Consider the following 24,271-nt stretch of genomic DNA (forward strand, 5'->3'; position numbering starts at 1 on the left):
ACCCTCAAATGTCCAAATCGCACGCTTGCCCAAGAAAATATTAGCAAGCTTATTATGGAAAGTTGAAGTGTTTCACATATTGAGTGTCAGTCACAAGGACCCATTCTGACTCAAAACTCGCCCCCAATCTACAATAAAATATACGTATTTATCAAAATCTGTAATTACAGTGCCAGTAAATTTCCAGATGTACAAACATCCTTTGTAGAGGGCACTTCTTAATTTTGCGCCCCGACCTGTCAAGAGCAAGGAGCTTCTCTAATACCTGTGGACGCAAGCTTCCAGAGCACTGCGGGAAGGAAAGTCTCCCTTGACCCAAGAGTGTCTGTGGGCCTCTGGAAAAAGAGCTGTGCAGAAGAATCATGCCTACAATTCTCAGCTGAAAAAAAAAAAAAAAAAAATCTTTCCAAAATCAGAGAGAGGAGAGTAGTGCAAGTTGAAAATGAGAGGAAAGAACAACAGTCGGATAGGAAAACTTCCAAGTTAAAAGCATGCTCAGCAGTATAGTCACAAAAAATAGGTTTGAAAAGAATCTTTAAAACTCCCAGAGGATCTACTGTTCTCCTCTATGGAACTGAATTCTGGAAGAGAAAAAATAAAATTACAAAAACTAGAAATAGCTGCCACTTTTCAAAATTAAAGACAACAATCATAGATTACACTCATACATTCATACATATACTAAACGTATTAACAGATCTCTAGAATTTTTGGTTCCTCTGAGATGAAGCTTAAATTACGTAACAGATCAAGGAAAAATACATTGTCTGGAACTGGATTAAGTTACACACTGCAGCAATAGTAAATATTATATAAAGTCTTAGTAACCTTTATTTTAATTCTTAACATAAATAGTACTGAGATAAGTTAAACAAAAAAAATAAGCGCGTTTTAAAGCTCACACAGTCACTGCAGAGCCCTGTAACACAGTACTGCCATCGCTAGGAACACGCTGCCAGCATCGTGTTGAGCTTGCAACGCCGCAGGACTGACGCTTGCTCTGTCAGAGCTTTTTTTGACCTGCTTGCAGCTTTGTTTCGTTCGGTTTAGCTGTGAAAGCGATTCCCCCAACTGAGCAGGTGTCTGCAGCTGATCTGCTTCGCTTGTGCTTACCACTGCGAGGTACAACCATAGTTTTATACAGACAGCAGTAACAAACAGGCTTTCTCTGTGGAACAAGATGCTTACAGCTCCGTAGTACTGAGGTAGCGTAATGAAATACAGGCCTGTATCGCAGCGGGAGGGACCGTGACAAGTGGGGACGTAGGATGCGTGACAGAGGAGGTGCAGGCACAGGTTAGTAAGAGCTGGGGCACAGACTTGGCACTGGAAACCTCACAGCTATAAACAACTCTCCAGTGGTCAGTTAAAGAAACGTAGATGTGGAGCTGCAGAAAAGCTGTTGGGGGGAGGAACAAAGAAACACTATGTGATATACAGAAAATGCACCGTACATAGCGAATTTGGATGCACATGGAGCTGCAGACCAATAAAGAAAAAGGTCTAAACGTGTGCTTGCAAACACATAAAATACCCCAAGTACATCCCAGGGTCATCAGCCCAAACACTGAATTCCTCCCAGTGCAGGACTCCAGATGTCAACAGCCTCTGTAAGAGCCACGCACCTCCGCCCTGCCAGAACGGGATCACCCACTGCAGGACACAGAGGAGCAGTGGATGGGTGAGCATAATCCAAAAAAAAGGAGCTATCAACTAAGAAGGGCGCAGGTAATGATTTTAACAGCATCTTTTTTTTTTTTTTTTCTGTAACAATTACATCTGGACTAATAAGTCACTTAAAATTTCACTTATACTAACATTAAATTCTTGGTGCTCCTTATATCTAATGTGTGTCCTCTTTGCCCATAAACAAGACTTGGAGCCTAACATCGCTCTTGTGCTAGACAAAGGTTGCTGCTACCAGCCAGGGAAAAGCAGCGCCTGGTACAGCGTGGTCTTTCAGAGCAATTAAGCGACTGAAGATTAATTTACGAGCTTGTGAAACAATCCTCAGCTTACTTCTGCCCTATCTCCATCTGCAATTAAGCCATTACACAACCCACACTGGCAGGTCAGTTATGTTATCGTGTTGCAAGATGCAAAGAATAAACAAGAGGAGCTGAAGACATGCACATGTCTGCAGGGCTAGATCTGTGCACGTGCCTGCAGGGCAGGTAGCAACAGGACAAGGGGGAACGGCTTTAAACTGAAGGAGTAGATTTAGATCAGATATAAAGAAATTGTTCACTGTGAGGGCGGTGAGGCCCTGGCGCAGGTTGCCCGGAGGAGCTGTGGGTGCCCCATCCCTGGCAGTGCCCAAGGCCAGGCTGGACGGGGCTGAGAGCAACCTGGGCTGGTGGAAGGGGGCCCTGCCCAGGGCAGGGGGGTGGAATGGGGTGATCTTTAAGGGCCCTTCCAGCCCAAACTGTTCTATGATTCTACGAAACAACGCAACCCTGTCCCCGTACAAAGCATCATCATGGGGTTGTGCTTTCCTGCTGGGGGAGGAGAACAGCGTTCGCTGTCACAAGGGCTGGAGCTGCATTAGTCACACCTACGTGCAGCACACAGAAGCCCGGATCTGTGGCTCCAGGTGTTTGCAGCATCAGCTTTAAGAAAGAGAATAAATTACTGTTGTCCAGAAATGCTGCTCCTACACCAATCCATCCAGGTTCTCCTACGCCTTGCTGTCAGGACACAGGTGACTCCTACTTTCCCCTCCCAAATGTGTAACAGCTCTCCCGTTACAGTAACTCTGCAAGATGAGTGCTCTTTTAACATGACTCAGCTGCAGCAACTGGAAGTAAAATAATATTTTATTTCCAGAAGGGCTTGTGACTAACCTGAGTATGTGCCACATAAATAGATATTTTCAATATAAAAGCAGTTGAATGCGAGAGCAAACACTACAATATGATGTTAAAAAGACTGCTTGTTCTTTTGGGAAGTGCGTTAAAGCCTAAGTGATCTTTTACAGATCTAAGACATATTGTTTACAGCCACAGTAGACTTTCCACACTGTTTCAATGTTACAGAAAACTCCATCTTTTGTCTTTTCACAGGTGGTTGTCCCAGGTGTACTGCATGGTATTTAGGACAGAAGAATTTGTGAAAAATGCTTCTGGCAAATAAATTATTTTTATAGTTGGAGGGTAACTTCATTCTTCCACAACTCTGCTACATATACCAAAAGGGTGGCGCAGCTGAATGCGCTACCTTGTTTATGTTAATATGTAGTTTGTAGACCTGTGTGGCTGCTTGGAAAGGGCCATTAGAAGTAACTAAGGCAAGCAAGCTCACTGTTAGTACTCATGGGGTCAACATCATCACCGGAAAATATTGAGGAGTCTGCAAACTAAAGACTGGCAACTGTTATTCCAGAAGCATATGTAGTCATTTCTTAAAATGTGGACAGTAACAGAATATAGATATAAGCTGTTAAGCAAAATCCAAAGATATCTGAAGTATTTATGAAAACTGATTATCAAAACTGGAAAGAGGAAGAGGACACAGGAAGTCCCATCAGGATGCAGAAGTGCCGCGAGCGGTGCCTTGGAAAGCTGCCCTACAGGGATCTCGCTGCAGGACAGCAAATCCCTTTTCCTATCATTCCTGTAACGCTGAGGCAAGCAAATGGCAGCCTGGAAAGGTTGGGGCCTAGGGAGGCAAAAAGCTGCAAACTCACTGAACAATTTGATGCTAATTAAGTCAGGTTGGTCTGTGTTCTTAGTGACACCAGAAGGTGTCAGCCACGGGCTTCCACCAGCCACCTCAAACCAACTCACTGTACAGAAACCCTGAACGAACAAACCGACCTCACTGCCACCTTGCTCCGGGGCCAATGCCGGGCACACAAGTCCAGGTGACAGCAAACCATATAAGGACCTCAGTGGTAAAAAACCCCAAGGTGTTGCACATTTGTAATGACGTCTATTTCAATAAGACTGATTTCATATTTTGTCCATTAAAACCCTAACATTGTCAAAAGGCTTCATTATTCCAGCATGGAAGTCTATACCAGTGTCAGTCCTTTTAGCAGAAGTGGATAAGTCTTTTACTCTTCTTTCCATTAAAGAGAACGTGATTTCCTGCATTGTTCTGTTCCGCTATTTTAACGCTCGCAAGGGTTTTGTTTCTTTGAGGTAATCCTGACTTTATTCCTCCCATATCCAATTGTTACCTTTTTGATCACCTACTGGCTGTTTGGTCCTGCTCTGCACCTTCATCATCTAACCTAAAGAAAATGACTAGTTAGCTACAGCGTGCCAACCATCTTTCAAATGTCTAACAGGAGGATGTAACAGCTGACTGGGGAGCAGGGAGGCAGATGAAATGGATGCATCAAGCACTCCTCCCCTGTCCCAAGGAAAGACCTACTCAGGTCAGTGCACTGCACCTTCTGCAGGGTGGCCACTCAGAACTGCAGGCATGGTTATCACCTCAAAGTGCCTGAAGCGTTTTCACTCCTACTAAAACTATGGTAAGGCCTCAGGGTGACACGTGCCTTTACTATTGATTCCCACACATTTTCCTGCCAGCAGAGAAGGGAGCAGGACATCATTCAGAAATCTCTGTCCCTTTATGAAAGCAAACATCACCCTCCAGGTAACCATCACCAGAACTAACTTCAGGGGCCCTGGTTGCAGCGCAATGCAATGCAGAGGTTGGCCATTGTTGTTACCTTCATGGCACTGACAAAAGTTCATGTGGACACAATTTCTCACCAAAGTACCGCTACTTTTGTATCTCTGGAACCCAAATTGTGTTCCTTCTGTCCATGCCTTTACGGGTAACACATTACACCACAAAAAGCTCTGAAAGTACAGTAAACCAAAGTGAGACTCAGGCAGGCTCAATCATTTTCAGAGCACCACAATCCTGATTTCTTAGCTCAGTGGGCTGCCTCTACAAGAAAAGATTTGTGCAAAAATATTTAAATTTAGACTGCTTGAAGTACAAGCCCAAGTGAAGTATCTAGTAAGACTCTGATTATTACATTATTTTCCATGCTATGACAATCTCACTTCTCAGCTTCTGTACAAAGCCTGACCACAGGCAGCAGGATTATTACACATGCAAATGTATGTAAATTCGGTGTTAGAACAAATCCAGTCTGTGGTTTTGGGATAACATTTTGCCCTTCTATTTCAACAACAAATTGAGAGAACAGAGAATGGAACAATACAAAAATATTTTGTGTGCAGCGGATTAAGAATTTACACCACAAAATACTCAATGTCCTTAATTCCCACTGGGCGCAGAGGATCTCAGCACCACACAGAATGAGGCTCACCCAGTACTCATTATTCTGGAGAACCACACAAAGATGAGTTCACGCGTACAGCATCGACCTGTTTGCAAGCCAAGTTAAAGCAGCACCACGGTTCTGGAAGCTCACCTGACAGCTGCCCCAGACTGAACCCTGCTCTTCACATAAACCAGTGCTGTAAAGGTACTGAAGAAGATTTTATTATGCTTTTGTTTGTAGGGTAAGAGAACTGCTTCCACATTACACCAACACACTAAGCAGGTAGCGCTATGGCCTTTGAAAGTAGCAGTGACGACGCACTAAATTCTTCAGAGCTGATTACCCAGGGAACTCGCTGCCTCGCCGAGTCCCAGCCTTGTTCGAGGGGCTTTACAGGGCAAACAAGAAATAAAGACTCCTGTCTCCAAAACTCTGCAGCAGCCACACATAAAACATGGGGAGGGGAAAAAAAAAAAAAAATCAAATTAACCAAAAAACAAACCCTCTTGGGTCAATGAAACAATATTTTGAGGAGAGTAATCTCCTAAGCTTCCTGGCAGCGTGTTTAGCGCGAGGGATGTAACAGGGTTATAAGCATGAGAAGGACAGTGTAGGTGTATCTAATCAGGAGACAGATGAGAACTGACCCTGTCACATGAAATAAGCAGGCTGGAGAAGGAGGAAGCTCCTGGAAAAGGAAGAATGAAACCTAATGAGAAATCTGTGGCACGCCAGAAACTCTGAATCGGGAGCAAAAGACAGACATTGACTGCAGGTATTTTGAAAAAATGCAATATAAATTATAAAATGGTGCCTAGTACGTGAAGAAAGACAACTTCAGTTTGGCTCGTGTAGTTGGAACAAAGACATCAGGAAAAAAAAAGAAAAAAGGAAAAAAAAAAGGGTGATAGGATCATGGTAGTAGATGTGGGCTTTCAGAAATTTAAGCAGTGAAAGACAGAATGGAAATGAGACCAGAAAATTTCAGTACCATATCTGTTTAGCCTGTTTTCCTGGTAAGAACTTGCACACAGCCCTTGTGCACATTAGGCAGGCATGAGAGACGACTTCCCCGCAAGGGCACAATGAAGGGCAGGTTGGAGAACTTGGGTTTCAAGATCTCTTCAGGTCTTTCCTGGTCTGAGGAGTCCCAGCCTCTCACGATTGCCCCATGGCAGTGTGGCCTGAGTTTCCAAGCGTAACAGTAAATTTAATTACACAATTTTTTCATTTTTGTCACTTACCTCATGGACATGGCCATGCTGACAGAGATAAGGTTTGTTTGGTTGTTTGGTTGGTTTGTTTTTGTTTGTTTGTTTGTTTTTGTTTTGTTTTTTTTTCCCCCTTTCTCCAAACTGTATCTCAGATACAGCATCTAGTGTTCCGTGTGACAGTTTCCAGCAGGACTAACTGAGCAAGTAAATAAATTACGAATACTAATTAAACTCCAACAGCATTTACGTAGGCAGAGTCAAGCAAAAACTTAAACCACTGCCTCGCACAGAAGGGTGAAGCTCAGAGCTTGACTCCACAAGAAATATGGAAGATATGGAAATAGTCTGGATGCGCTTAACAGGTCTTAAGCTCCAGTAGCAAACTCCAGTCAGGAGCACAAGGGCTCCCGCTCATCCACGCTTCACAAATACATTTGCAACAGGTTAAGCTCCTGCTGTTCCAGTCAGAAGCACTGACAATTTCACAGCAGCCCACAAAGGCTTTTAGAAGTCTCTAATAAAATATAACCGCACGCTAGTTTATCAGCAATCCAAGTCTGCTGACTTCCTACATCTACACACAACAAAACCTTCAGCAGCCACAGGCCAATTCTGGACTTACTAACCACGGCCCTGCGCAGCGTTCTGTGGCAGCTCCAGGACGCCGTCCCCCCAGCAGAACGCACGGCACTACTGCCAACGTACCACGGTGCAAAACAAATCACTGACAGAGAACGAGACGCCCGTTGCTTTTTCTAAATGACAGAAATCTGACCACTGGGAGGAAAACAAAGAAAGAGGGGAAACCAGAGCAGGAACGTCTGCTACAAGAGCAGTACCAACCACAGCGGTGCAGACGGACGCCTGGGCGACAGGGGAGGAGAGGCACGCGGAGCAGCCGTGTACAATTTGCCACCGAGTATCCGAGGGGGGAGGAGAGCTCCGTAACAGATCGAGACATCTACCGAGGACAGAAATCGGCCACGCCACGGCAGCGGGAGGTGCCAGCAGAGCTAATTAGGACAGAAGACATGAATCAGAAAAGTGAGAATTATATTGCTTGACCACAATGTCTATGTTATACAGCTTTTGTCATTATTAAATCACAACTTTTCCATTATATACGTTGAGTTTTTGTCCTTGCAGCTTGTATAGCCCATATGTTCACAACAGATGGATAATGCTGTAGCTCACTGGTATTTTTCTAATTATCACTGGGTTTATTAAATTCTTAAAGAATTTAAAAGGGAATACTCCCTGCCGAGGCGAGCCAGCATTTCTTCACTGTCATCAAACACCAAAATCAAGGAAGTTAAATTGGTAGTGTTTTATTAACTGAAAACTCAACAAACTTATTTAAAAGATAAGATCATGAAGAACTGAAGAGGACAAATAGGCAAAGTCTTGATAAAGTGAATATGAAACAAAAAAAAAAGTTTGCTGTATATACACAGTCCATACAGACTCAAGTAGAACCAAAGGGTCCAGAGGACTCTCGACCCTGATCACTGAATGTTATCTGCCAGATACTTAAATAAATTATTTCTATTTCTTAAGCTTCACTAAATACTTTAGTCTCAATGACATGAAATAAATTAGGATAACTTAGGGTTAAAGTAATGCTGTGTGAAACAGCTTCAGATGTCTCATAATTTAAAGACAACTTTTAAAGTTTGAGTTCACACTTAACTTCATCTCTGTTGCATTTAAGTTTGTTCTAATAATTTCAGATTTTATCTGGCTCTTCACTGACTCCATCATTTGAGCTGTGTTGTAACTAATTTTGCAATACAAATTGTTGAACAAAGACTTATGGTTTTAGCAATTCACTAATTTAGTCAAAAACTATGACAGCGTGGCAGACCGAACACTAGGCTGGTTGGCTCAAAGGCCAAAAACGCCACGGCCGATTTCGTTTTTCTGAGCAATTTGAAATCCTGATGACTCTTTGTTTTTTCAACTCAAAGGGCCTTCACAAATGCTATGCCAGATCACAGCTGCATTTCTGGGAGTGACTGAACAGGTTGTAAAACGCAGTACCACTCTTTACTTCAATAGATGATATCTAATTCATTTTCACCAACACTGCTGTTCTCTTTAAATAAATGCATTATTTACTTTATGTCTTGATCAGTTGCGGCACGCTGCTGAACAGCTCTTTCCCTCTGCCCAAGCAGGGTCTTGTTAGGTCGGGCGCATTGTTTAAGTACCACCTATGCTACAAACGGGACCGGGTTTACGAGTAAAGAACGCACTCAGGATAACTGAGCCAAAGCCAGCGCTCCAGTGAACTCACGACAAGGCTTCCACCTTCACGTCCCAGGAAGGAAATACCTCTACAGAACAAAGCGACCAGTAAAATTTTATTTACTCTACTTTATAGATAAGATTATCTTTTTTATTTCTGTGCAGCTATTTTTCATCAGGTTTTTCATTTTTGAGGGGTGATCCAAAAGGTAATTAAGTGAGATTTTAAGAAGTACATGGAACGAGAATGGAAAAGCAAAATCAGAGCCGTCTCACCTGGTGCTGCGGCACTCCCAAAGCGAGGGTGAGGCACCATGTCCCAAAGCAGCACGCGTGCTCTGGATCACGCGAGAGAGGGGAGCCATGCTGAAGTGCATTAACTTCATTTTCACAGCTTCCCTCCGCCACGTGACAACGGGTTCCCACCCTGCATGCGCACGCCACAGAGACACAAGTACCACTACAAAGGAGAACGCGGACACTGCTAGGACAGCACGTTGCCTCCCTCTTGCTCACATGCGGAGAGGAGACTGCTGCTGCTGCTTTCTTGCAATAGCTGTTTGTGAGCAAGCTACATTTAAAAACATCAAGTATATCAGAACTTCCATTCTCATGTTCCAAAGATTTTTTTTTTTTAAAGATTCATTTCTGTCCAGGTTTATCAGGAACCTTAGCCACTCGTGACCCTTACTCTTCCAACAGCCTCCCTTACAGTTGCTGTCCAGAGGGCTATGCTCCAGATGCAATCCAGAGATTGTAGTTTGGTTGTACTGGTCCAGTCTCGCTTTTCTTCCTCCTACATCCACCAGTTTGTTACCACAAAGGAAAGTCCTCTTGTGCAAAACCTAACTCTGAGGTCAGCTCAGGCACACTGCAAAATGCTGCACAATGCTTCTCCACCAGACCCAAACACCGACATCAAGACATCAAAGGTGTATTTCCCCAAAGCGTGACGAAAAAGCAAGGCAGCATTTCCTTGGTCATGTCACTTTAGACTCACAGCATACATCTTTATTGTCAGCCAGAAAAATGGTGCAATATGCAAAAATCAAAAAGCAGCTGGAAATTCTCTGAAGTCTACAGAGGGACAACTGGTCACAGAGGTCTCTGGATGGTTTAACCCCCAGAGACAACCTTTCCTCACATGCATTTCATTTGCCTCTTTCAGACTCCAGTCCTCTCCCTTCTCTCTCAAATACGCAGGGGAGAAAGCCTGAAGAGCGCCTTTTCCCCCAGTCACAGAGCATACCGGCTGGGGACATGGCAAGGTGCAGCGAGGACCGCTCAACATCTGCCTCAGACTGCTGCTTGGTTACGTACCAGGAGAGCCACCATTCACAGAAAGCGCTTCTCAACAGGACATGCTTCTCACTAGGAAGAACAGCTACACTTGCTGGTTCTCAGTAATCAAAGGCCATATCTACCAAAAACCGACTGCTAAATTTGTTCTCACACGTAGCAGATGTTGTAGCAGAATGCAGCTACTATCAGATTAATAGTGCTCAGCTTTCCCATCACTCCTGCTAAGTCATCCAATTCATCCAGACCAGTGGTTTCCAAGCTTTGACTGCGCACCTCTATCAGTAAAAAATTTTTGAGCATGGACTGCCGATATGTGTATATTTATTTATTAACTGTATACATGTACTCTTGAACGAATACATTATGTTCATGATAAAGCATACACAAAAATAGAAATTAAAAAGGAAAAGAAAGAGAAAATAATTTTTAAAAATTATTTTACTTATTCATGACTTACTCATTTCCTTACTGCAGCTCAACGGATTGTCTTGCGCACACCTCACTTTGGAGGCCACTGATCCAGGTGAAGGTGGTAACATTTCACCAGACCGGCTGACACAGCTGCAGAAAGGACACCTCACTCCAGGTCTTCTCCCACATTCCCATACTACTGACCTCATATTCTTAGGCCTGTTCAACCTCCCTGCTCAGACATGAAATAAAGGAACTACAGTTTTAAACCTCTTCTTGAGGCCTCTTAATAGCTCCATCGATATGACTCAACTGCAAAGTTAACCCATCCCAGGGGAGCATACACTTTTCCCAACCACTTTATTACTATTTCTGTTCTTTTAACTGTTGGCAAGAAACAAAACCCTCAGATACAGCTCCAGGCAGAATCCTTCAATGCATGTCCCAAAAGGAAACTTTACTCACTCCCTTAGAATGAGTGTAATTTCTGTTAATGCTTTGTAACTACCACCTATAAATGCAAGATATGCTACTTTGCAGACGACTATCAGGGAAATACACTGGAACCATGTTACACTGCCAAATACTCTGAAAAGGTTTTCAGTTGGAGCATTTCAAAGTAGGCTTCAAAGGGAGGGAAATAATGTACAACAAGGGAACAATCTTGCTACAGTGGCAAGGTGAAGCAGCCTCCAGAAGACCAAGGAGATCTTATTCGGCCCCAATCCATCATCACCCAGCCAACATCAAAGAAACAGCAGTACACCAGTAAATTTTCTTAACAACAATAAAATCTACGTAAGCTTCAGGACCATGCTATCTCAACAGCATCAAACACTAGCAGGAGTCTTTTCTTGGTCCAAGAGTCATGGTCAGACCTTCTTTAATTCAGAGCATACAAACTAGAAATCAGTTTCACAGTGTTTCTTATCTTTATCAAAGGGTTTGTCCTCCAATGAACAAGTCTGCAAAGAATTTTAGGAAAACACAGGTTACATCTAAAGTTAAATGAGAAACCTAGTTTTTTCAAAAGAAGGAGTGCTTCAACCAAATTGATCTGGGAAAGAAGAGAGATGGTAAGACAAACGCTATGTCTTGATATCATCAATAAGCCAATACACACAGTTTTGCAAGAGCATGTCACAGAACAGGGACTGTCACTTTGGTGAACACTTTTTCCACACAGGCCAGACAAACTAAAAGAGGTGGCACTGATCCCATATCAGCACAGTAGCCAGGCTGATCTCAAACAGATTCAGTCAACCTGGCACTGCAGTTCAGTCGCAGGCTGCAGCCAGTGTTCCCAGAGCCTCTCAACAACCTAAGAGATCAATAGCACCATTCACTCAAAGTGGAATTCCTCACTTTTATGAAATACCCAATAAAACAAGAGGGGAAGAAAAAAAAAGCCATCTACGTAAATGCAAGGGTTTGTTGCGGGAACTAGATAACAGCTGCTAAGGAGGACTAGCCTGGCTACGGCTCTCCCCATCGCTCCTTGTTTACTTGCGGTGTGCCATCCAACCAATCTAACCTGTTTCAAAAGTAGCTCTCATTTCCCTGATCAAATAAGCCACCCGCCATGTGAGAAAATGCCTAGAGCTTGCTTCTTCTAAGCTCTTTCCTTCACCACTGAAGAAACTTTTGAACACAGTAGCATTAGTGTTTGCTGAAACAAATTTGCTTTTATAAACAAGATTCAAAAGGCTCAAGAAAACATACAAGGAGATGACAAAGACCAAAAGGTAAATCTCAGTAACTTACTGCTGCTGCTGTGGCCTCCTCTCCACCTACATAGACAGAAGAAGCCATCTCCATCACGGACAAGTTTGTGGGAGCATCTGTAGTAGATGACGATCTGGGCCGACCCGACTGAATATCTTGGGCAGGCCTCCTGTTGATCTGCGGGCTTCCTTTCGGGGCGTCTGCCTTGCCCCGCCTGCTGTGCAGGCTCGTCCCTCTCTTCATTTTAGGTGGCACTCTGATCTGCTGAAGCACCCGGTTCAGAGCTGTGGGGTGGGTGGAGACACCATCAATTTCAGCACAGACGCTTTGGCTTTCCAGATCTGTTTCAGGCTCCAGATCAGCCTGAGCTTGCTGAACATCATGCGGAGAAACGGACGACCTCCTGCGCTGATGCTGGAAAAGGTGCTTCAGGCCTTGACCAATCACATTAATGTTCTCCAAAGCATTATGGGTTATTTTGGATAATTTTTGCTCTGATTCATGTTGTTTTTTGGTCTCTTGATCTTGGGATTTGCCTCCAGGATCAGGGTCATCACACAACTGTTCAGTGCCCGAGGGCTCCATTGATGACACTCAACAGGTTTATTTGACTATTCATACATAAATACGTCCCCTGTCTTTAAAACGCTTGTGTTTGGTTTAAAAATGCCAAGATTGTCAGCCAATTAGGTGTGCAATTGCTTCAAGAGTGACTACACATGCAGCTGTGCCACGGTGATCTCATGCTTATCTAATGTTAAACAAAAGAGTCATTATTACACATCCATGCAGAAAGTAGTGGGTTAAAAAATCCAATGCGCAAAACATGCCATTAACAAAACAAAATGCATCAGTTTTCCGAGCATCCCTCCACCTGGTATTAGCTGCACCCAGGCTGTATGCAGAAGCCAGCGCTCGTATGAGAGAAGTCATTCCTCGCCTACGGGAAGAAGCCCAGCACAAAGGGTACAGGAAAGCAAGAAAGGTAAAAAAGCTGTTCAAAAGAGGGAGAAGTAAGGAGAAACCAGTGGGTTTTCATTTATTAAGAACAAGCCCATAACAATGTCTAACAGAACATGAGGTTAAACTTCTGAAGAGCATGTTAGTCTCTTTGGCAGAATTAATTTTGTTCCTCGACAAAGATCTGATAATTTGTGCTTCAAATGTAATGTCTGCTCTGCCTACCTGATTTTCCTGCAGAATGCCTAACTTCACAGTATTTAACATATGCAAGAACACAGAACATTTCCAAAACAGTTATGCATTTCCAAATTGTAAGAAATGGCTTATTACTGCTAACATCTGCTGACGGCTCTAGAAACTAGATGTGAAAAATCTGTCTTCAAGTAAGAACAGGCAAGTGAAACGGTTTCAATTGGCAGAGTCTTGTCCATAGTTCTCAGAGAAAACATAAATGCCTTTTTAAAAGCAGATTAAGCAACCAATACGAAAGGGAGCAGCACCATGGATGTGTAGCTCCGTCTCAAGCAGAGAGGAAACACGCAGCTTTTCTCCAAGAGAGCTCCACCTTACCTACCAGTCGGGCTCAGGCACGAGTTGGTTATACGACATTGCAGCTGAGCACTTATATAGCAGCACTTACATAGCTACTGGAGAAGTACAGCAAAGGAATGAGGAAGGAAGGAAGGACACAGTATTTGGACGAGTTTCACATCAGCACCATGAGATCACATGCTCAGAATCTGATCATTGCTTTCTTGCAGGACAAAGCTTTGATTAGGCTCCTATAAATACAGAAACCAGATCACAGAGGTCTACCTCAATCTTGGCAGAAAGTGGCCCGTGCTTTAAAAAAAAACCTAACACATTTTATTTGAACTGCAACATATGTTTGGGATTTGAAAGCATTCATTTTTATCTTAAAACAGCTGAGAAACATAATGCATTGAGGTTACAATTGCAGCGCTCTCAATTTTGTGCATCTGAAACCTCACACAATGGGTTAAACAGATATTCCACAACACTTTCCAAATTGGTATCCAAAAATATCAGGAGAGCTGCCTCACACTCTTTTTTTTTTTCAAATGTCATTGCTATCAGCTGGAGGCAACATGAAATTCAGTACTTACAGAAAGCAAAACACTGGACACATACAGGATTTTATCTCAGTACTTTGAACATGTTACAATCATCGAGTCTAAATATACTGGCCAGTTTAATCAGTAACACATTAAAAGCAAAGTAATAAACTACATCCCAGAAAAATATATATTTCATGCAGAAATTGTGTAGCAGAATAAATAAAAAAAAATGTGCAACCAACCTTTTAGTTTTACATACTGAACACTTTCTTAAATGAGTCCACGTGCCTTTATGACTAATATTACACTTTGACTTTTGAGCTCGCTCTTTTTTAATATTTCTTTTTTCCCATCTAACAGGTTTTCTAGGAAGTTGAATTGCAGGTCTCCACTCAATTTAGGTTTTGGGGAAAAAAAAAATGCAAAACTAGATTTTCCTTTCCATCCAACAAACCAAATAGTTCAGTGAACAAACCTCACTGGCTAAAAAGCAAGAGTTCCAAAACTATTTGTGTATAAAATACAAACCTGACAGTTGACTCATAACTGCCTTTTTCATTTTAGCTAATTCCCTGCGTATTCATTTTCCAGTCAGGACTCACTGAAGAACTGTAGTTCATATCAAAGATGCCCAATATACTCTCTAACCAGTTTCTTTTTATCTCCTGCACGCTTTCTGTGCGGATCACTACTGGTAATATTGCTGATCTTAAAGGACACCACTTTTGTCTCACTGGAGTCCCCAGCATCATCTACTGGAAGCCATTCACCCGCCTGAATTAGCCCCACATCAATTTACAAGTCAGCCTACAGCGAGCTCACAAACGAGTCACCACCGCCCCCGTGCATTCTGTGACCGCGTTCTGAAGTTACACTCACTCTATCTTGAAGAGGCTCCTCTAGGAAGCTTTACGGTCATCTGCCTATTCATATTTCTGTATGATGAACCTGTTGTGAGCCTGAAAAGAGCTTTTCAAATCACATATCTGGTACAAAGATCTTTAAAACTACTTATTTGTCCTACTATCTACTTGTGGGGAAAAAACTTCTCATAAATGTGAAGAATTGTGGATCAGCAGAATTGATCAGCACATTTATTTGCATTAGGAGTCAAGTTTTGTGCTGTTTTTTTCCCCACTTATAACAACACTTATATTCTGTTTGAGAGAGGAAATTGAGTACTTTATAGCAGGAAGTTCAAAAACGTACTTTCCTTATTTGTACGAGGTTACAATACATCAGGGATAAAATTCACAATTCCACATACAGTCACACTGAGCAGATCACGTAGCGTTATTACATCCCAGAACATGCTAATATAGCCCTTCATTTGTGCAATTATTTCACAGCAGCACTGGGAAGCAAAACAATTCACAAGGAGAAACTGGCAAAACCAATATTAGAAAACCATGAATATGTAAACCAGTACTTGCCTCCATCACTTGCCCTTTAGCATGGCTGACATACAGCAGTCCCTCCACTGAACAAAACTGCAAAAGAAATTGGGTATGAGATGCAATTCTTGGAAACAGAAGGAAAGATGTACACAAACAACAAAGTCAGCATAGCTCCAACTTTTTTTTTTTTTTTTTTTTTCCCCTCATTTAAATGCCAGTGCCTCTGGAAGCTGAGCTACGTCACATAACCAAAGGGATACAAATATAATTCAAGCTAAAACCAATTACAGAGTTAATCAAGACGTTCTTCTGAAGGAATGTTTTCTCTTGGGATTTACGGCCACCAGTACACGCTGAAAGCACTGGTAGATTTCAGGGCTCTAGCCTGTAAGTTCAGACTGGTCCACACAAATTTTATTTTCTCCTCCTATTTAGTCATTCAAATGTTCTGGGCACAGGTCAAACAGTTCGCTCTTATTTATCTGGAGTTCACATAACAGGACATGAGAATTGTGAGCACTCGGAAACATGAGCACCTTTCAAGTCATTTCACTGGGAGGCCTCTGTCACCTTGGCTGAACTGCTCCTGTGCGTACCAGCAACCTCTGCCGGGAGGCCAACCAGACAACCCCTCTCCACTGCAGCAATAATCCCTGCAAAACACCCTTCCGTAATGGCAGACCACCTACAGGCTGAACCCGCCCGTGCGGAGATGTGTGTCGTGGTTGAACCTCTGTTGGCATTCAAGTACCATACAGCCGCTCGCTCACCCTCCACCTCCCAGCGGGATGGGGGAGAGAATCAGGAAGACAGGAAAACTCACAGGTTGAGATGAAGACAGTTTACTAGGATAGCAAAGCAAGATGATAAAAATAACAAAACATAGGGACAATAAGACATACAAAACAAACAATGCACAATTTCTCAGCACCTGAGATGACCAATACAGCCTGTCCTGAGCAGCGATCATGGAAACGAAACCAAAAAGCAATCCCAGAATGATCCTGAGCAGTAAGAGAAAGAGTGAGAGCTATGCCCACCGGCCAACCCCCACTTCTGTACGGAGCAGGACGTCTGTGGTATGGAATACTCTCTTTGGCCAGTCTGGGTCAACTGTACTGGCTGTACCCCTCCCAGCTTCCTGCACCTGCACATTAGTGAAACCTGGGAAGCTGGAAAAAGTCACTGGTCTCTTTAGCAACAACTAATAACATATCAGTGTATTATCAACAGTCTTCACATACCAAATCCCTTACTAAATCCAAAATGCAGCAACTACTGGAAAGAAAGTAGCTTCATCCCAGCCAAAATCAGGACAACATGGTAATGGATCCAGTCACAGCCTTCACACAGAACGAGCATGAAGGGTTCAAAGGTCTGAGTCCAACCAGGCCAGATGCTTGCTGAAGAACACAACAGAGGATGACAAGAGGACAGCTGAGAGCAGACACAATGACCGCATTTCTCTAGCCAGACTCACATACTATTGTGAAACACAGGTAAATCACTCAGATTTAGTTCTCGGAAACAGGGACACAAGCTTCAGAATACATTAGCACTCAGAAGAACACAACAAGAGTCCGCACAACTGGGGCATTCTGACTATTGTATTACACACTGGATTCCCACCTCCAAGAAGACAGTAGAGATAAAGAAAATGTTAATCAGAACTAGTGAAGTGGGATGCTAGAATATGAAGAAAGCGATGACAGCAAGTATGAAGAACTTAGAAAAAATGAACAAATGCATTTTTTAAAAAGATCTTTACAGAGAACTTACATTTCTGCAACAGTATGAGTGGAGACCTAGGCACGATGTCTGAAGTATTGTTAACATACGAAGTGCTGCTAACACAACTTCATAGCCATTCTACTGATCTTTTTTCTTTTCTTAGTTTTAATGGTTTTTTATTTATAAGAATTTTAAGAGCTTCTGCCAGTGACGTATTCATAGATAAGCCTATAGCATACAGAATTCAGTAGGTCAACAGATGCTTTCAACTCAAATTATTTCCCAGCCTTTATACTGCAGAGTCTGCTTTCCAGAGCGCCCACAGATGTGCTCTGAGATGTAAGGTCTTGAGAACTACTTGTATTTTCTCCCTTGTGAATCACAGCCTTCAGGCACATACAAAACCAAATCTCCCGCTTTCTGTCAAAAGCTGAATTCCTCTTCTGTACTTTGAAAAGCTACGCACTGGGCTAATCAAAATTTCTTCACTTTCCCGTACTTATGAAGAGCAGACATGATCTTACCTTCCCCCTCCACCCCCCCACCCCCCTATAATGGTTCTATTGCAGAGCCATTTATTTAACAGGAACACTACACATACACATTAGAGAGAACTTGGAGGGACAGAAATAAATCAAGCATTGCTGATGATGTTTTGCTCCACATAGTTAGATTGCCTCCAGGGAGAAAAAGTTTCTTCCCACTCTTTCACTTTTCTTCATCAAATACTTCGTGAAATGAAAATTTCAAACATTTGTTAAGTACCTAAGATCAAGATCAGAAGTCTGAAAAGACTTTGGCTCATTAGATTTTAAACTTTCTATTAAGAGTTTACTCTAAATGCATCAGTTTAATGAATTCCCCTCAAAACCACAGTTATTTGTCAATAAAATTAACTCTGAAGTCACCCTTGAAACCTAGCTCAGAGCTGACTTATCTGCAACTGGAGTACTCATTCAGACAGAAACAGTACAGAACTGTAGAAATAGGGAAGAAAAATATTTTCAACAAGGAAAACAAAAGATTCTGCCTTTTTGAAGAATATTTCAAATACGTATAATTTATGCTGTATTTGAATATCTCAAACTCTTAACATATGTTTTATTCCATAAATAAGTCAGTTTAATAGTTCATCATAGAGTTGCAGTCCACAGTTAGCAGGGATCTTAGGTAGGAGATGCTTCCCATTCCTCCTGTTTGGCAAAGAAAAACATTTCTCAGTTGCTTCTGATTTTTATTAAGAGTGATTTTTACAAAGAAACAGAAATCCCAGATTATTTCAGAACCTCATCCCAAAATTGATTTTTTATCAAGGCAAACAGTTTAGCAAGAAAGACTAGAGGGGCAATAGTCATACACTGGAAAACTACGTACTACGGGAACTGGGAACCCTAGCAGGTGATTTATACCCAACAGGAGGATTAAGGTATTTTAAAAGCGTCACTGTTCAGCAGCAACAGCTGCAAATAGCAGCACAGCAAATAAGGAGAGAAAGCTCCGGGTGTTCACAGCTAATCCTGTCAGAAAGAGGAACTCATGAGAAAACGGAACGGGTGTAAAACTCGAGGGGGCTGCGGTTTGGAAAACATTCAAAGAGAAAGACAACAGTAATAAAGTAAATAATTTGACCCAAAAAAACCCAATTGGGTAGTGGCATGACTATCCAGGACCTGTAGAAACAGGTATAGTTAGCTATTATACCATAACATAACAATGTTCTTAACAGCCAGAGTGGAGAATCGGTGCAAGAGCAGAAGAAAGATGTACAAGAAACAATTAAATCCAAAGAACAGAGATAGATGGCAGAATACAAGGAAAAAAGATCAGGAAGTAATACTATTTTTAATGGAAAGGATACTTGTGGTTTTCAGGACATAACAACTCTTCTTCCTCCTTCAAAATTCACCCAAGAAATTATTTCCTGGAATTCTAGTAAAGCCCAAAGGAAAAACCGGGGCAAAAACATATACAGAGATATGCAAAGCCTCCAAGCCGGCCACAACCCCGATGCTGAGAGCACTCTATGCAAGAACAGAAACGGAGCGTGCCTGACAGAGCAAACAAAGACAAAACCAGAAAGATTCGGCATATTAAATAGTGCAGCAGGGAGACGAAAGGGGGTTTAAAGCAAGCCAAAATTCTGTTCAGGTTCTGCATCTAACATCAAAGGGGAATAGCCCAAAGCCAGCTACTTCTGACGAAATGGTAAGGAGCAGCAGGCGGCACGCCCCAAGAATTCACTGAATTAATCCACAGTGCTCCAGATACGGAGTCCACGTCACTTAATACAGCAAGAAAGGCTGCACCGGACGGAGAGAAACGCGTTTTAACAGGAACAAGGGGCACAGGGCAGAGCAAGAGACCTACAGCATGCTTTTTAAGCCAACTGTACAGCATTACAGGGTCAAAAGAATACAGAAGGATAACAAGAAGTTTCACTGATTTCTGCCTAATTATTTCCGTAAACCCCCAATCCCTTCCCAGCATGATTCAGAAGCCAAGAAGAAAGTCGGCTGAATGATGCCTCCGCGGCTACCCTTGCCCTTGCTCCCGGTACCACAGGTTCAGCGGGAACGCCGTTGGGCGGCCAAAGCACAGGCCGGCACACCAGGCACTGGGCTAAACTGGCTTGGGTAGTCATCTTAAAAGGTCTTGGGCAAGTCGGCCTCTGTGCCTCATGTTTTCCTACGTGCAAAATACGAACAACCCAGCTAGCTGAAGAAGGGGAGAAACACGGAGGGCAACGCCAGTGAAGGTACTTTAATAAAACCTTTTATAATGGAGCCAAACACTTTGATTCCTTTGAAGGGACTGTGTACAGATATCAGTCAAGAATAACTCAAAGAACGTCAGCTGCCGAATTTGATAAAGGTAGACAAGTGTATTATTTGGTAAAGGATTATTTAAGTCAACTGACACATGCACTGTAAATCAATTCTTCATTTAGTAGTCCCCCAACTTACACAATAAACACAGGTCACTTGTATGAATAGCAAAGCACACAAAACCTCACTCCAGCACACTTAATAGCAAGAGGCTGGCAGTGTTTATGTACGAATTACACAATCATCACCAAGGAGCTACTTCAGATTTTTAAGATATTCAGGGACAAAAATGGCACTATGTCTGAGCCCACACAAAACATCCACTCGTTTGTTAGGGGTGAGTACGCTGCGACGAAAAGCGGGTAGGAGCAGATCCTTGAACTCACTCAAGCAGCATTAAGAACTGTCCTCCTCTTCTCTGGAGCAGAAGTGGGGAGGGAGGGAGAATCACCTTTTCCCACACCTTTGCCATGCACATTAACAAATGGTCATTTCAAAGGGTTCATCAGCAGCAGATTTTATGCTTTGGCACACCGAAATGCATTTACCGTTTCTACTGCTGCATCCGTTAACGGCTCATGTGCTTGTATTGCACAAGGGTAGCGTGTTCACAGACGCTCCAGAATGCGATTTTTCAACATCAGGCTTTTCTCAGATCCACATCCTGTTGAAACAGTTCCTTCCTATAACTTTATATTTAATACTGCTGACCAACGAAACTGATGCAGATTGATGATGCCTAACTGATGATAGGTTTTTATTCCTGAAAGTTCAAATATTAATCCTGTAGATAAGATAAAACTGTACTCAAGTTACAGAGGAGCAGATACCAAACGCTCCCTTAACAAGCGGATCCCTTTCTCCTTCCAGTTACTCAGAAACATCTTCCTGAACAGACTACATCAGAATCAAGCATCTTCACTACCACCCATGGGCAACTTCTAAATTCTTGCTGTCCTATAAGAAGTACTGCTCACTGACGCTGTGCGTATAAAGACCAATGATTCTTCTGTTAGAAGTTCACAGTGTAAGGACCACAGACACAAATACTGCAGATCAGGTAATTTCCCTTGTTTATTAGGAAACCGCAGGGGCTTAAAGTTGAGTGACTGGTTTTCAGAAATGTTTCTACTGCTTTGCAGTACAACCAATTGCCACTGCAGTATTTTCCAAGCCCCTTGGAACATTCCAGTAACTCAGTGTTTACGCTGTTGTCTGAATCAAAGCTACAGAGTAGAGGTCAAGACTTCTCTGAAATTAAGAACCATGCAGAGGTACCAATACATAATAATTCAGGTTTTGGTATATGCTATAAACACCACAGGAAAGTAAAAGCAAAATAATTCAGCTATATTCCTACAACTTGTGACCTGTAAATCTATTAGGAGACTTTCAAGACTTTGCTGCTGTGCCTAGAGCTGGTATTCCGTAACAGTTTGACTGCAGGGCAACGTTACTGTTCCACAGAGCTTCTTGTTCTTCCTTCTGGAAAGCACTTCCTTCACCCCGATAGGCTTCTCAGCTACATAAAGTATTGATAGGGTCACATTACCATAACAAGTGAGTAGTCTATGAATTTACCCCTGGAATGCCCCTATGTTATGTTGAATTACTGTTACTTCCCTCGTTTTCAGATGAAAAAACACACGCAGAAAGGTCAAGAAGCTGCCTTAAGGTTACGTAAGACTTTTGCAACAGAGAACCAAACTTAACACTTACCCTTGTAAGGTTAATGTCACACACACACACACGATCCCTCCCTCCACCACCTTCTGATTTGCTTATGAAGAGCATCTGGAACCTACCAAAACCACTTTAAAAATATCCTTTCCTGGAAAAGGCTACACACAGGCTATTTTCCATCAGATTAATAAAGCCAGTGCTTCAAGAAAGCTCAGCCAGGGTTAAAGAAAGATTTAACGAAAGAGCCTTCTGATTAGCTAACATCCACAGTTACATACATCATACACATTTTCCAGAAATTTTTCTGTGAATGTACTTAAAAGTTCAGCGACAACAGTAAAACTGCAGCCTGCATGTATTTTAGAAGAACAAATTTGATGGATCTGGGTATATACAAAGAATTCTTTTAAAGACCATCTGTTGTACTAGACATAAAAAACCTGCCTATTACCAAGGTTTTCTTGTTAATACGATGGATTGAAAATCAGTAGTTTCGCATTGTGTCCACCACAAGTATGCATACTGTGGAAAAAGTTACACAAGGCTGCAACCTACAACTGCGCAGTTTGCCAACAGATGTCGGACTGCTGACACTCTCACTTGATTCAGTGATCTGTTCAGAAAAGCCACATCCTCACCTACCCTTCTTCAAAACCCAAGTGAAAGGAAAGCCAAACTGCAGCATTTCCTCAAGAACATCTCTGCTTTTTGCCAAAAGAAAAAAAGTTGTAACCACGTTTATAGCTGTTACAAACCAGTCAGCTGCATATTCTGAATTCAGTGCTTCACTAGAGGGCATCTGAAGGAACCACGTCCAGCCACAGTTCACAGGGAGCTAAGGCTGGCTTTTGCAATACAAGAAGTAGGACAGAAATAGCAATTCAAAGAATTCCCAACCTCTTTTGCCCTCTGTGGCTCATTTTCAGTCCCACAGCATGACATACCACTATTTCAGTTGTTGCAGGCACAACTGTTTCCAGGGGTGTGATGTGAACCAGACCAAAAAAAAATTATCTCAGCTTTGAAGGAAAACAGGACTGGGAGAAGAATCTGATCACAGAGCTGGTGATAACAACTTTGGGATAAGGTTAAAGAAGGGAAGCAGTACAGAGACAGGGCACAATTACTCCAAAATGCTGTTCGCAAAAACCTTGTATCTGAAGCTGTGGCCACAACAGCTGGAGAAACAGGAACTTGCATGAGCTTCAGCAAGGACACAACAAAACAAGAAGAATTTAATTTTTACAGTTCAAATATCGATTATTAAGCAAATACTCAAAATATTGGGTCTTCCACAAAGAAAAGAGCTCTGTATGTATGTAAACAAGGAACAAACAGACCAGGATTATGAGAGGGGTGCTGACTAACATTAACAGTAGCAACAAGTCATTTTTCACTAGATGCCTACATATACTCCCAATTTGAAGCCAGAGTTCACAACGGAGTAGACAAACAATTAGGATCTGCATATTAGTTGTGGGTTATTTAATAACTCTCTACATTCCAGCATGCAGTAAAGTCACAAGCAATTGCAGTGCGATTATCAAGGACTCGAGCAGGGAAAACGATGACACAGACACAAAACAGGCAGCAACGGCTGGGTTCATCCCAGCTGCCTGGAGGCACACTCACTGAGGCCAAGAGCGAAATCAAAGGGAAGCTAAAAGCCCCACAGCCCAGAAGATGGCAGAGCTTGAAGATGAGCTAAGGTATGCGATGTTTTGGGAAAATGTAAAAGAAACAGAAAAAAACCATGGTCATTGGTACAATCAGTTGCTCCCCTCTTAACTCAGAGATGGGGAAGCTCATGTGGACCATGACAAGGAAAAACTGCTACAGCAATATACACTCTTAAGTGTCTGTCTGATTTAAACCGCAGCTTTAAGTGCCAAGTCCTGTTTGTCAAAACAAACCATAGCTCACTGTTTGAAGAAAATGTTTTAAGGTGCTTTCTCCATTTTCCCTCTTGCAGGGATACACAGCCGCCGAAGTGTGTTCCAGCCTAACTGCAGCAGATGGAACTGTTTCGCTAACGTGGTCAAGACCAGCTATGGAGGGATTTCCCTCGCAGGCAGGAGCCTATACTGAGCCTGCTCAGAGAAATACAGCAACAATAAAAGCCTACCTTCAAATACAGCAACAATAAAAGCCTACCTTCAAATACCAAACAAATTCTATACATACAAGAGTGAAAAGGAGTAATTCGGTTTCTTTTAGCTTCTCTTTCTTTAAAGGAATCTTTCACTAGAACACATTTAATTCCCTGAAGCATCTCAAGTGTCTCTGTGGTCAGCTGCACTCCTGCTATACACTTTTGCTATTAACATCTGCGTTATCTGGATCAGATTCTCCAGCTTCTGGAAAAAAGCAACATTACCACGCCATGCCAAACATTTTGGCAGGACCTTTTGAGGAGAGGAAGGGGCACGGGGGAAGAGATCAAAGT

General features: G+C 42.5%; 1 protein-coding gene across 6 annotated transcripts in view; it reads right to left on the bottom strand.

The window, feature by feature from the left end:
* The window catches only part of TMCC1 (transmembrane and coiled-coil domain family 1), a 110,580-nt gene that overhangs the window by 73,799 nt on the left and 12,510 nt on the right, over positions 1 to 24,271 (bottom strand). For 2 of the 6 annotated variants that reach the window (XM_086756005.1, XM_086756003.1), the window contains exons 3-4: positions 15,623 to 15,679; positions 12,187 to 12,898 (exon numbers count right to left, since the gene is read on the bottom strand). In XM_086756005.1, the coding sequence (XP_086612131.1) occupies positions 12,187 to 12,732 (546 nt within the window). In that variant the 5' untranslated portion in view covers positions 12,733 to 12,898; positions 15,623 to 15,679. The remainder of the gene's footprint in view (positions 1 to 12,186; positions 12,899 to 15,622; positions 15,680 to 24,271) is intronic. The other 4 variants (XM_086756006.1, XM_086756007.1, XM_086756004.1 and 1 more) reach the window with 4 other exon arrangements.

The sequence above is a fragment of the Chlamydotis macqueenii genome, chromosome 10 (genome assembly GCF_036417535.1).
Source record: "Chlamydotis macqueenii isolate bChlMac1 chromosome 10, bChlMac1.mat, whole genome shotgun sequence".
Classification (NCBI taxonomy): Eukaryota; Metazoa; Chordata; class Aves; order Otidiformes; family Otididae; genus Chlamydotis; species Chlamydotis macqueenii.